The sequence below is a fragment of the Columba livia genome, chromosome 2 (genome assembly GCF_036013475.1).
Source record: "Columba livia isolate bColLiv1 breed racing homer chromosome 2, bColLiv1.pat.W.v2, whole genome shotgun sequence".
NCBI lineage: Eukaryota > Metazoa > Chordata > Aves > Columbiformes > Columbidae > Columba > Columba livia.
This window is the reverse complement of record NC_088603.1, coordinates 49,522,597-49,535,632: the sequence shown is the minus strand read 5'-3', so window position 1 is coordinate 49,535,632 and position 13,036 is coordinate 49,522,597. Positions and strand designations below refer to the sequence as shown.

Sequence of the window (13,036 nt, the reverse complement as noted above, 5' to 3'; positions counted from 1 at the left end):
GCACAATGCTATCCTTCAGCATAATTTCTCATAGCATAGCACAGCACAGTCTTCCATGTCTTGGTCCCTCATTTCCTTCACAGTGCTTTGTATAGCTCATATAACATATTTAAGGCAGCGAACTCTCCTAGGTCTACAACTATTCATGAAATTAAAAAGGTTTTTAAAAATTCTCAGCATGTCCGAAGAGCATACTAGCATACAATGGAGTGACAGGGAGTTACCTCCATACACTACATACTATACCTCAATAGCAAGTGATTAGCAAGCTCAGATATTAAGAGTTTCATGTAAATTAACTGTTGTGCAGTTCTTTTGAGTTTTGGTAAATTCTACAGCCAGGGATCAATGGCATACTATCACAGATAGATTGCTAGCAATACTGGAGTTTGGTAGCTCAAGACTAACTGAACATCATCTATGCAAGCAGCAACCACAGCAGTAATAACACAGTCATACTCATAAGGAGCTCACAGAGTCTGCACAGAATTCAGGTCTCCTCTTGCTCTTGAGGCTTCCTCCTTTGCTCATAATTCCTCTGTTTAAAACCTTCTTGATAGCACTTCTCTTCAGCAGATTTAGACACACAAGCAATTTAACTATAAGCAATGGTGTCCAAGTTCAGGACACCGCTGAGAGGACTTATTTCTTCTTTTCTCAGTGAGGAATTCTCACTGCTTCCCGCTGAGACCTTTGCAATTCAGGTCTTAAGCTTCTTTTCAGTAGGTAAGGCGCTCTGGCACTCTGTTCTGTTTTGTTTTTCTACCTCTACAATTTTACTTTTGAGAACTGTTTGAGTTTTGTCCTAAGCCAGTACACTGTACCAGTGGGAGAAATCAGAGCTCACCTTTTGCTCTAATATAGAAATAAATGTGTTCCAACTAAGGCAACTGCATTACTTTCCCCTCCCTGCCACACACACACACATTGTGTGTAACTACAGAATTCAACCTGTGCAAAATCCTGTTGCTAAGATTTGGTCTGGCACCAGATGGAGCAAGTACGTAACTGCACTTCTCACTCCATTTCCATAGCTGGTAGTCCATTGCAGTCAGCTGAAGTTCTCCCATGACCTACAGAATCCTCTGGAATATTCTAACTTGATCAGCCCATTTTATTCATTTTATTTCCATCTTCCTCTGTGAATACAATCTGTTACTCTTCAGTAATCATGTACTGTAATACTATTTTTCTTCAGGTTTCCTACACAGGGATTATCAACCATTGTGCCCACATTCATATTAAACTACAGGTGAAGAGATCCATTTTTACTCTTCAGTATTGAGCTATTTGGTGTTGTAGCCTCAATCTATTTTTATCTTTTTAAACGTCTATCATTAAACTGTGGGAATTTTTGGGTAAAGAACATTAAGAAGCTTAAGCATGACATATCAGTTCAGGTGACACAGTCAAATGAAAAATATTAGCTGGACACAGAAACCTCTCTAAAGCCAGCATAATTTTGTATTGCCATTAAACTACCACTACAGATAGAGATACAAATAACAAAAGTCTTCTACAAGAAGAAAACTAAACTTCTCAACTTATAACCAACATCTATCTTGACCTCCCTCAGTAAATGAAGGGAGATGTATCAAGAAAAATATTTTTTACTTTACTTATCACTTTTTTCCTCTTTTATTGACTGGACATAGTTAAATTAAGTTCAAACTCATTAAAAAAAAAAAAAAAAAAAGAAAAAAAAAAAGATACATAAGACACACCAAATATTATTTCCTGGAGCCTTTGGTGCCTGAGCAAGAACTCAGGCCAAAAATATCATGTACAGAAAAACATTTGCAATGCTGTGATTTCATGCCTAGTGTTCCCTTATGGTTTAAGTAGCTCCCTTGGCTCTTACACTTGTAGCAATTAGAATTTCCAGACAGCTCAGCAGCAGATATTCTAGGTGCCCTATATATTGCAGCACTAACTGGCAGAAGGCAGTCAGTTCTTATTGTGGATGAATTAAATTCACTGGTAGAACACGTGGCTGTAAACCTAAAGACGTTTATAAAGCTTTCAAAGTTTTCATTCTGCCTTATATAGTTACAAAGCAACAACAGCCAACTATGTGATGTAAGTCTCAATTTTTATCATGGACTAGGATTTACAGTAGGATATGGTGTATCTGGATCTCATAAATACACTTCTACACTTTTCCTCTCATGCTAGTATTTTCAAGGATAACGTTGTTTAAACATAGCAGAACACTGTCTACTGAAGAACAAATATGTGCTTGATCAGAAGAGTGGAGCATCAGACAAAGAAGAGGGATTGCCTGCCATATGTTCTTGATTTATTGGTCTAGTTGCCTGAATTTGGAATTTTATCAGGATTGTATCCTACATCAGAGAGACAATATACTTTTCCATTACCAGAAGGGTACTTAATATATCCAGATGATAAAGGTTAAACTACGTGTATGTCAATTTTGACAGCTTCCCTTCTTCTTATGACCTGAAGTGCCTGAGGACTGCAAGTGATTAGCACTCTAGAAAAGCCAGAGCTCTAGGCCTTGAGTAGATTTTGCAGGTCATTTTTGTGAGCAGATACTCACTTTGGAGTTTTAAGTTACACTGTGGCATTACTATACATTTCTGCATTAGACATCCTTCTTCCCTGCCCACTATTAAAAGTTTGCTAATGCAAATTCTGCTTTTGCAATTAAATAGATATATTTCAACTGCCTGGCTGTCTGTGCAACAGTTAGCTGGGCAAACCTTTTACCTTTTACCTTTTTTTTTTTGCAGATGTATAAGGACTTTCTGTCTGTTTCTGACTTTTGTTGGTACCCCTAAGCTGCCCTTCTTAACTTCAACACCCATGTATTATTATATTGAACAAATCTGATATACAAACAACATTCAAATACATTTAAGAATAAATATTACAGGACAAAAACAGATAATCAGGGGGAAAAGAAGACTGAAGGTACAACTTAGTAAACAAAATGGGAAATAGCTGCAGTCAAAGCCTAAGATCTTACCAGGCACTTTATTAAACTGCAATACACTATTGCACACTGCTGCTTTTAAAATATGTTAACACTATATCACAGTTCCCGGCAGCATGAAGTCTTTCCAGAAAACGTGTCATTACTGTATGCAGCCTATTTTATAGCCAGTATAATTTCATTTGATTATATCCAATAATATTTTTCTGAAATTCTAGGAAGTCTTTCCACAAAAGATAAGTAATGCCCATATTTTAATCAGCTGGCACAAAAACTAACCACAATACTGCAGGGAAAGAAAAAAATAAGCCTTTATTACACCAAAATGTCCTCAGTTTCTTTTTGCCTCTGTGGAAGAAGTCGTGAATAAAACCTGCAAGAATCTCATTCAAGTATTATGTACCACAAAAACTTTCACCTGTGAAGTTATTTAATACCAAGATTGATCTCTAGAGTTTACCTATTATTTGACAGAAGAAGCTGAATAAACTCAGAGTCCTAAACATCGTATTATTATTGCAAGAAAAATTGAAAATTATGCTAACAAAGTCTGAAATCTGTTTCATATGTCCACAAGTATTCTGAAAAGATGAGCTGTACACCTCTAAGTAAAACAATATAATGTTCCTTTACTTACCAGGCTTGGATTTCTGCTTTGCGACCTGTCTGTGACTGGGAAACTTTCCTGTGTAGCCCGGTATAACTGGTCTTTCCTCCAAATCAGATTCTGGGATTGTAGTACAGCCACCTAGTTGAAAATGGAAGAAACTTAATGTGTTGCTCATGTAACAAAACAAATTCACCGGTGCATAATTAAGGAACAGAGGTGATAAATTAACTGACAGGAACATAGACAACTGAAATAATCTTTAACTTCACAGAAACATTTGTTAAAGAAAACTATCACCATTGTCTAGAAAGCTAATTATGCCTTAATGGCTTCTCTCTACTACTTATTCTGGTTTCAAAAAAAGTTTGAACATATTAAGACCACAGAATATGTAAAACTGGTTCCACATAAAACACGGAAATAACAGGATTTGTATTAAAGACCAGATTATTAGGAGCTAATTTTGTAACAGAAGTAATTAGGTGTTAATGAAATAACTTTACCAAGACAACAAAACTTATGAAGATTGTTAGTTTGCCACAGAGAATGACATGATGGTATTTTTTTTGGATGAGCTATTAAATACAGTATTTTTACCACACAGTGCTAGAGATATGGAAACACTGGGACATTTTCACTGGCCAATAACACACTGCACTGGTAATGCCTTAGTCGACTTATTTTGGGATGCATAGAATAATAGATTCTTCATATTTTGCAATATTGCTTTCTGAGTAGTTCATTAGAGAACATAAGGACTTCCAGCTTTCCCTCCAAATGTGTTTAAATGCCTATGTTTAAAATATGGAGAGGGATAATCTAGTAGTATAACAGTAACACCTGAAGATAGCTGCAAGTAGCTTGCAGTGGAATACGTTAATATAAATTTATTTCAAAACAGCTGTGATCAGGACATTGGAGGATGTGTCATTATTCCACAGCAAAAACATGGCCATACAGTAAGTGTATTGCCAACAATTTAGTACACAGCTGAGCTGCATCTCTTTCTCATAGCCCTCCCAGGATCACCACTAGCAAGCAAACAAATCTATGTACTTATCTATTGTGTTCTGAAAGCACGTGTTTATTAACAGTACATCAACTCCCAATGAGGTGCACAGACTTTTCACCTTCATGGCAGCTTTGTTCTGTTTTGAAAATAAATGTCATAGTCCCAGCCCCATAACCGGTGTTTTCAATTTGCAGCAACACAGGCTATTCTCTCCTTACAAAATGAGCAAAACAGTTGTTAAAAATAAGGTTGCATGCCCAAGTAGAAGAGCTGCAGTTTCCCCAGCAGTTTCAGAAGCACCGGCAAAGCAACACACGATGTCCTGCAGAATGTACCGCACCATCTAGGCAGGGCAAAGCACAGCAGCTCCAGCGAACCATATGAAAACACACATTCCTACCAGAAGAAGAACTGATAGAGAATCCCTTGTTCCTGAGGAAGAGGAAAGACCCAGATACACCCTGGTAGAAATTATGAGACACATTGTGGGGTTTATGTTTGATTTAGAGCAAGCAAATTTTTTCAGTTAGAAAGGAAATTTAGGAGTGAACATAACAGCAATGTGCAAACTTAAGACCCATGACTACTTCAGATATTTAGGGTACCTGCTGTGAAACTGAAGGAGAAAATAGGAAATTAGAAAAACGTCTTCATGTTGAAAAACTGTAACACTGGGGAAATGTCTGACAATTCATTAAATGTACATGTACCTACACCCTAAATGAAAATAAATATCAGTAAACTAATACTTCTGTTCCCATTTGCAAATTGTGACTAAAATGTAAAGTATGAGATTTGATGAAATAGACACCCCTGCTTTAAAAGTCAATTTAGATATTTTTCATTCTTATTCTTCAGATAAAATCTACCCTATTAAACAGCAATCTGTAAGTACAGGATACAAAATTAAGGTTTCTTTCACAAAAGAACTATTAAGAATGGCATAATACATTTTAAAAGGTTTTATAACATTTTCTAACAGCTTAAGTGAAAACTTGCCTAGTCAATTAGTATTTATTGAATTTCTCCATGGAAGTAAAACAACTTTTACAATGTTCATTCTAAAACCTGAAATTCAGTAACTTACACAGCCTTGAGAAATGATGCCTTTATATTTAATGAGTCATCCAAGCTGATAGTAACTGAGTAAGAGTCAGAAAACATTTATTTGCCCTTGGGTACAACACACTACTCGCTGAAAGGAAACAAGACTTTTCTTGATTCTGATGTGAGTGAGTTGTCAAGATTTACTTGCCATCTGACACTATCAGAAGTTATTAAAACAAAGCAAAATTAACTTCTTCCATAATTTTATTTTCTTGACAGAGAATAGTGAGGACTAAAATGTTACCAGTGATAGACTGTTTTACAAGCAAAGTGTAGCCAAAATATAGAGCAATAGTATCATCATCAATATTAAGAGTAGTAATTATTTCTTCTGCAATGTTACTAATAGCTGTTCCCAATGTTTTGGTTTTTAAATGCTACTGTTTCATAAAGCATTCCATGTGCTGCAAGCACTGTTCTTAGTGGGGCAGGATTTCACCAGGATTCTTGCACCAGTAATTATTCAAATGAATGACCAGACAAGAAAGCAATAAAATATTTTTACTTTTTTGGGGCAATGAGGCTTACATTATCAAGGTCTTTGTGCCCCCGCTGCATTTCTGTCTTACTCTTTTAATACCAGTATAGCCATCTAACTGAAGGAACTACTAGGATTTGTTTGACTATAGCTCTCAGCTTGTTTGGCTGCCTAGCGCTAAGTAGAATGACTGGACCCTCATCTACACATCAACCTGCATCAACATCAGTGGTATCTGCTTCTTTCAATGGAACTAATGGCAAATTCCCATTTTCTTGCTCCACTAGGCACAGGTATCCGTCCTCCAGATAACGATGGATACCCTTGACAACATGGATACCCTTGGATGGATACCCGTGACAACCCTTCCCCACAGGAAGAAAGGAGTGGACAGCACACTAGGACAACTGTCACACTGAAAGAACCAAAACGTTCCAGGTAAACTATAAACTTTCACAAGACTAAAAATGAAACTGGATAAGGCACAAATATACACCACTGAATATCATATTTAAACCACAGTAGATCAGGATTTTGCAATTCAAAAACATTTTACAACTCAGAAGGACAGCTATCTTATAAAAAAAAAAAGAAAAGAAAAAAACCACCACCTTTCCTGCTAGGACTCTAAACTTTTTAATTTCATACTTCAGGGGTTCTACAGAGGGTATCTACTGTGACTTCTCTGGTCAGAGACTAACAGAACTTTTACTTTAAGTAAAAACCCTCTTCGAATTCCTGTATATCTCTCTATACATTTCAAAAAGTATCCACTGCATGTCCATTTTAGCAAGCATTTAGAATTTGTATGCACCTGGAATCCTAAAAGAAATCACAACAACAGAATAATCCACATTAATTCATAATTAAGTGGATGGTACAAATCAGAAAAGTGAAATATTTAAGGAAAAAAGGGGGAAAAGCAAGGCAGGAATAGTAGTACATAAATCTACACACTGGAAATGATCCAAGTTGAGAAGTTCTCCAGATGTCAGTCTGTAAACAGTGTTTCATAAAATGAATTTCCCCATTAATTGTTGGCAGGAATAACATCTAGAATATGTTATTACATTTGACCCACTCTTTCCCCCTTTTCTGTGTAGCTAAATTCTTGTCTGACATCACAGATCTTTTATCAGTTGTGGTAAATCCAAGAAAGCAAGCTTTGGTCAGCAAAACCATTTGATAGGGTACAACATGCATAAAACTACACTCAAGCTAATTGTGAACTTTTCACCAAAGGAAATGAGACTTCTCTTGTTTATTTTCACTACATTTGTTTTTGTAACACATTTGGTTCTTAAGTTGGAAAAAGACACCCACACCCAAAGGAAACATAAACATATAATACATATAGAACAAAAATAAAGTACTGACAGTTTTCCTACAGGTTCCTATCACCATGTTTTTACATGACTTAACATGGCTCTAAAAGTTGAAAAACAGGAAAACAAAAGTAGTATACATCTGAAAAATGAAAAGGCACTTTGAGGGAAATACCGTTTGAGTCTCCTCTTTCTCTTCCACTCAATCACACTCTAAACTATGCATAAAGTTTCCATTTTCGTCCAAAATTAACTCTCACAAAAGTCTGCAGAAAGAAAAGGAAAAAAAAAGCTTCCTGAGCAGTCTTTGGCAGCAAGAGTCAAATGTGAGCAGGAAGCTCTCTAAATAGTGGGGTTTGTTATCCACTTGTATACCATTATACAATGGAGATAATCTAAACAGCAAAATTATTTCATAGAGATTCCAAAACTATATGCAAAAGCTGGGTCTTCTGCACTACCCATAATTTTTAGGGAAGCATATACTAAAAATGCAGTCTACAGCATTAGAGATTATTCTAAAACAGAGTTAATCAAATACTTCTACTGATGCTACTGGCTACATTGATTCAAGTCCTGTAAATTTTATTAGGATCTGCCCATCAGAAAGTAGCTTGCGTGTTGAAGTAAACACTGCATGCAGGTTTTGTAGATAGACAGTGCTATTGTTGCTTTCTAGAAGGAAGATGATAAAATCTATAGAAGAAAGCAATACATATTTGAGTGTATGATGAGGTCCAGGGAACATTTATTCACACACCAGATCTGGATTAGAGTCTGTCATTTGAATAGACACATTCCAGGAATGCAAGCGTATTTCCATTGCAGAGAGTAAGGGGAAAGAGAAAAGGGGAGAGTAAAGGGGAGAGGGGATAAAAAGGACTTTTTTATAAATGAGTGTGTGACAATGAACGTGGTTACCATTCACAGTGGAAAAAGTCCAGGTTGAGTTCAGATATTAACTAGCAAAATGTAGAGTCACTAATTAATCAGTTATAGACTTCAGAAGATAGCACTTAAGTTTAATAGTGTGGCTACAATTGTGCATTCATAAAATTCCATTGTTTTGTGGGTGATTTGACATAACCAAATGTAATTAAAGGACGGAAAATATTTCTGTATTGCATTCCATTAGAAAAATAAATTAATGAAAAATCATAGCAACCGAACGTGCAGTCCAAGGTCATCGAAGATCACCAAAACATATTTTCAATGAGAGTACACAGAGACATACCAGACTATTGTTATGCTTTACTTTTGTTATACTGAAATGTTTCTTAACAAAACTTCCAGTTCATAAATTCCATAGCTTGTGCTATAATAAGTTGCCACTATTTGCATTGACAGCTATGTAGAGATAATTTGCACCAATTGTGTGGCTTCTGTTTGACCTTGTAGCCCATGCAAATAGTTTGGACATGCCTAAATTAATAAAATCTTGACTTCAGAAGTTCAGGGTACTTTGGCAGTATAAGCTCTTCATGGGAGCAACTGTGCTGTTTAAATCGTCAACTTGCCTTGGCCATTCTTCCAGGACGAAGCTCAGTGTATGTGCTGTGTAAGTCATAGGAATGGCATTGGGAAACACATTGCATCTAACAGCTGTTTTCATTAAGGAATCATTATTGGACATTTAGCCAAGGACACAATCAAAATCAACATTCAGTAGTACCCTTACTAATGCAGGACTGAGAATGAAATAATGTTAAACCGTATAATGCCATTCAGTATCTACCAAAAGTCATTTTCTACTCACTATAAACAAAGGATGAATGATGACAGTTGTGCTTCAAGCACATAAATGTACTGTTCCATCCAACAACCTATTCACCTGATGAGCACGGACTGGCTGAAAAACACGGTCCATGTTCTGGTGTGTGGTGGGAGAGGTAATTGTTGCTGAGTTTTGTAGTGCTTGGAGGTCTTCCATCTGCCTTTATGCAATAGCTTTAAAAAAATCAGCTTATAATAAGAACATTTCAGGGGGAATATCAACTCCTGACAAACACCATAAGCATTAAAATCACTGTATTTTCCAGAGCACACTGCCTCACATAACACCTGGTGTTTTTTGTTGACTGGATCTCATATCCTCTTCCCCATATTCAGTGTACCACTAAGTGTAGCTTTCATTTAGCATTACTAGAAAAGGTTTCATTTCAAAATTCTTAAATACAGCAGTAGCAGAATTTATAGAATATACGGGCATCAGCATATTTCAGGACAACATTCTTAATTCAGTAACAAATCCAATGTCATGCTACTCCTTTGGGGAACAAGAGGAATATCCAAGGGTTTTGTTAGAATTGTTTTTTTTTTTAACATATATAAATTCTTTTGGGACATGTAAATACACATATATGTGTATTAGGACATACGTGTGAAAAAACATATAGAATTTTATACCAAATATTTTGTTTTCAGTAAGACATTCTTCCACTTCTCTAGAGCTTGTATTTATTGCACTGTTTTGGTAATGCACTGTGGTAAGGAGGCTACTAGATCTTTGCACCTTTTTACTAATTTACATCAAAAACTTATATAGGTAATGCTCCCTTTGATAAACACTTTCCTAATTACTTTTTCTATAAGTGTATTCTCTACTGTCAGTTCTGGTTTCTATCTGCCAACACACCCCAACTGATAGTCAATGTTCAGAGCAGCTGGGGTCTCCAAAGCACGCTTGTTAAAAAACTATTCACAATATTGTCTTTGTGTAGTCTCTAACCTTTCTGAAGTGTACACTGACAAGGAGACAGACTACAACTGACTGTTGTAACCTTGATAACAAACCCTCCTGGTTTTCATCTTTCTAAAGAGTTTAGAGAAATGTTTTGCTCCTATTCCCATTTAAAACACTTCTATTCCCTGAAGCACATACATGAAGCATTCTTCAAGTTGAAGATGCAAACATGCAGACACATATATAGACACTACGCGTCAATATGTATACATACACATATTTTGGACTTATTAGTGATGAAAGTGCAAGTCCTCCTACCCTGCAGTCAGAAGTTGAGGAGAGAGTAAATGTTTGTGGCACGGTTTGCTGGGTTGTAACCCACAAGTTACAAAAGTGTTGTGTCACACAACCATACCGCAAGACTTTCAAGGTGAACATTCTTTTTACTTTCAAGGAGACTGAGGCCTATTGACCTAAGCAAAACACTGTTTACAAGCTCTTAACAACAAGAGGAAGGACACTAATGCTGGTTACTGAAAATTGGATTTTTGTCCCTGCTGTGAACATGAAATAAAAGATAGTGTAATTTGCTGCATAAAGCCTTGTTATGCAGGTTATTTTTGGATCTTTGAAACAGCCTTGATGGAACAGTAGTCAGACAGAAACAGTTAATGATGGGCATATTCCCAATCCAGATCAGAAACTGACTGAAATCAAAGAAAAAACATTTGAGATGTACACTAATGCTTTATTTTGGGCAAGAGAAGACAGGAATAAAACCTACTGACATCAGATGCAATGTCAGATATACTGTGGATAACAGAAGGCAATGCACTAGGAACTGGGATTCAGACATAGATACTGAAGGATATATGTTGCTCCAAAAGGCAAAACTAGAGTGGTAATGATGAGCTACTGAAAGAGTCTTATACAGAACTGGTCAATTTGGAAAAGGATGATAAAGTAATTTAATATCCAAAACGTCAAATTTCAGCTACAGAATGCCAAGATCAGATTTCAATAACAATTGCAGCTGTTTTAATTTTATGAGAGAAATTATTATTATCAGAAGCAGTGTTATTACGGAAATCAAAGGAGATGCAAAACCCACAGAAATAATCATAGGATGATAAAACAAAAATGGTCCAGTGGGACGACCAGGAAAAAGGTAAATGCAATTCTGAAATCGACCTGACAATGTTCCAAGTAAGTATCAAGAAAGCAATAATATTATTGAAAAAGGCACTGCTAAAACGTGGAACATTGTGTTCAATTCTAGTTACCATGTTCATGACAGATTAAATAAACCTGGAAAAATCCAGCTGAAGTCTACTAAGATCATATAGGAATCACTTACCCTATTGACACATGAGCAGATGACCAGTCTTGCTTAGCAAGAAGACTAAAAGTGGAACAGACTGATCTTTATCAGTAATGCAATTAGGCCAGAAATCCTTAGTGTCTGGCAAACTAAGACACTCTTAGAACAAAAAGGAATTGATCATAAATTAATTTTTACTTGAAATTAGGTTTCTGAGTACCAAGAGAGCAAGGGCTTTGAACAACCCCTGAACAGAAACCATGGAGGTGAACGATTGTATTTATGAATGGGACTGAATTACCTTATTCTAACACAGAGATGGAGTTCCTGAACCAGGAATTTCTTATCTTCTTTTCCCCCTCCCCTTCACCCCTTTCAAATCGAAGATATAGGGGATACAGGACAAAACAGATAGAGATTTATCTATCAGTATTCTGAAATCATCCAACTATCTGTTATCAAAGCATGAGTAGTTATTTAATCATTAGAACATGAATGAATTACTATTCTCTATTTATCTAAAAATATTTTCACAGCATTCAAAGTGAACATGAGACACCACTGAAAATAGGCTACCTGGCTACTTCAACAAACTGTAAGTGGTAAACCATCACTTCACAACAGAAAATTTAAAAAAGGAACTATTCTGGGACCAAAGCATCATTTAAAATATTTCATTAAAAACCAGCAGTGATATTGCAAACACTTAAAAACTCTAGTTCTGACAACTCTGGTTCCCAAAAGTATTAGGCAATCAAGCTTACTAAATCCACATTTGGAGAGACACTGGACTATAAAATGTAAAATGCCAAGTGCTGAAATTTAATACAAGTAATCAGACATTGTATTTTTAAGAGGGTAATGAACTAGCCTATGTTCTTCTGTATGTCCAGATACTACTTGGAAATAAACAACTCCATGAAACAAACATGGGCACTATCCTCCTCTTTTACTGTTATCAAAATAAACCCAATAAACATCTATCTGGTGCCTTTCTAATATAAACAGTATATAGAACCTTTGGGCACTAGGAGTCTAGGAAATCAAAGTGTTCCTGAGAAAGAAAGAGAATTCTCTTTTATTATAACACAGAAGTTCCCTTCCGCACTTGAAATGCAAACTTTGCTGCAAATACTTGCTTTTCTGTTAATCATATCAAAGAGTGCACATTGTTTTAATGTATTGTAAATTTCTACTTTCTCAATTGTACCTAAATATCAGATTTGTCCATAACATGTAAAAGCTGAATAACATTGTATTTGAGTGTCTAAAAAAAGTCACTTTTATTTAATGACCAACTATGGTTTTTATTAATTGTACTAGGAGCTAAGAACAAATCAAATTATAACAACCTATCTTCACTCCAATACTGCAATAAAAAACATACATTGCTTATATTTACTTCAATCCCAATAGTATTTAATATTTCATTTACTGTATACTCCACTAACCAAATAAATCAAAGTATTCTCTTGTGTCAGCTCAACCTTTTACAACATGAAAATCTCTGGAATTGATTTTGGGAGGAATAAAAATAAAAGCGA

At 35.8% G+C, this 13,036-nt stretch overlaps 1 protein-coding gene across 10 annotated transcripts in view; it reads right to left on the bottom strand.

Moving 5' to 3' along the window:
- Window positions 1-13,036, bottom strand: part of BBS9 (Bardet-Biedl syndrome 9) — a 307,045-nt gene that overhangs the window by 115,439 nt on the left and 178,570 nt on the right. For all 10 annotated transcript variants that reach the window (XM_065055148.1, XM_065055150.1, XM_065055147.1 and 7 more), the window contains one exon: window positions 3,594-3,704. In XM_065055148.1, coding sequence (XP_064911220.1) covers window positions 3,594-3,704 — 111 coding nt within the window. The remainder of the gene's footprint in view (window positions 1-3,593; window positions 3,705-13,036) is intronic.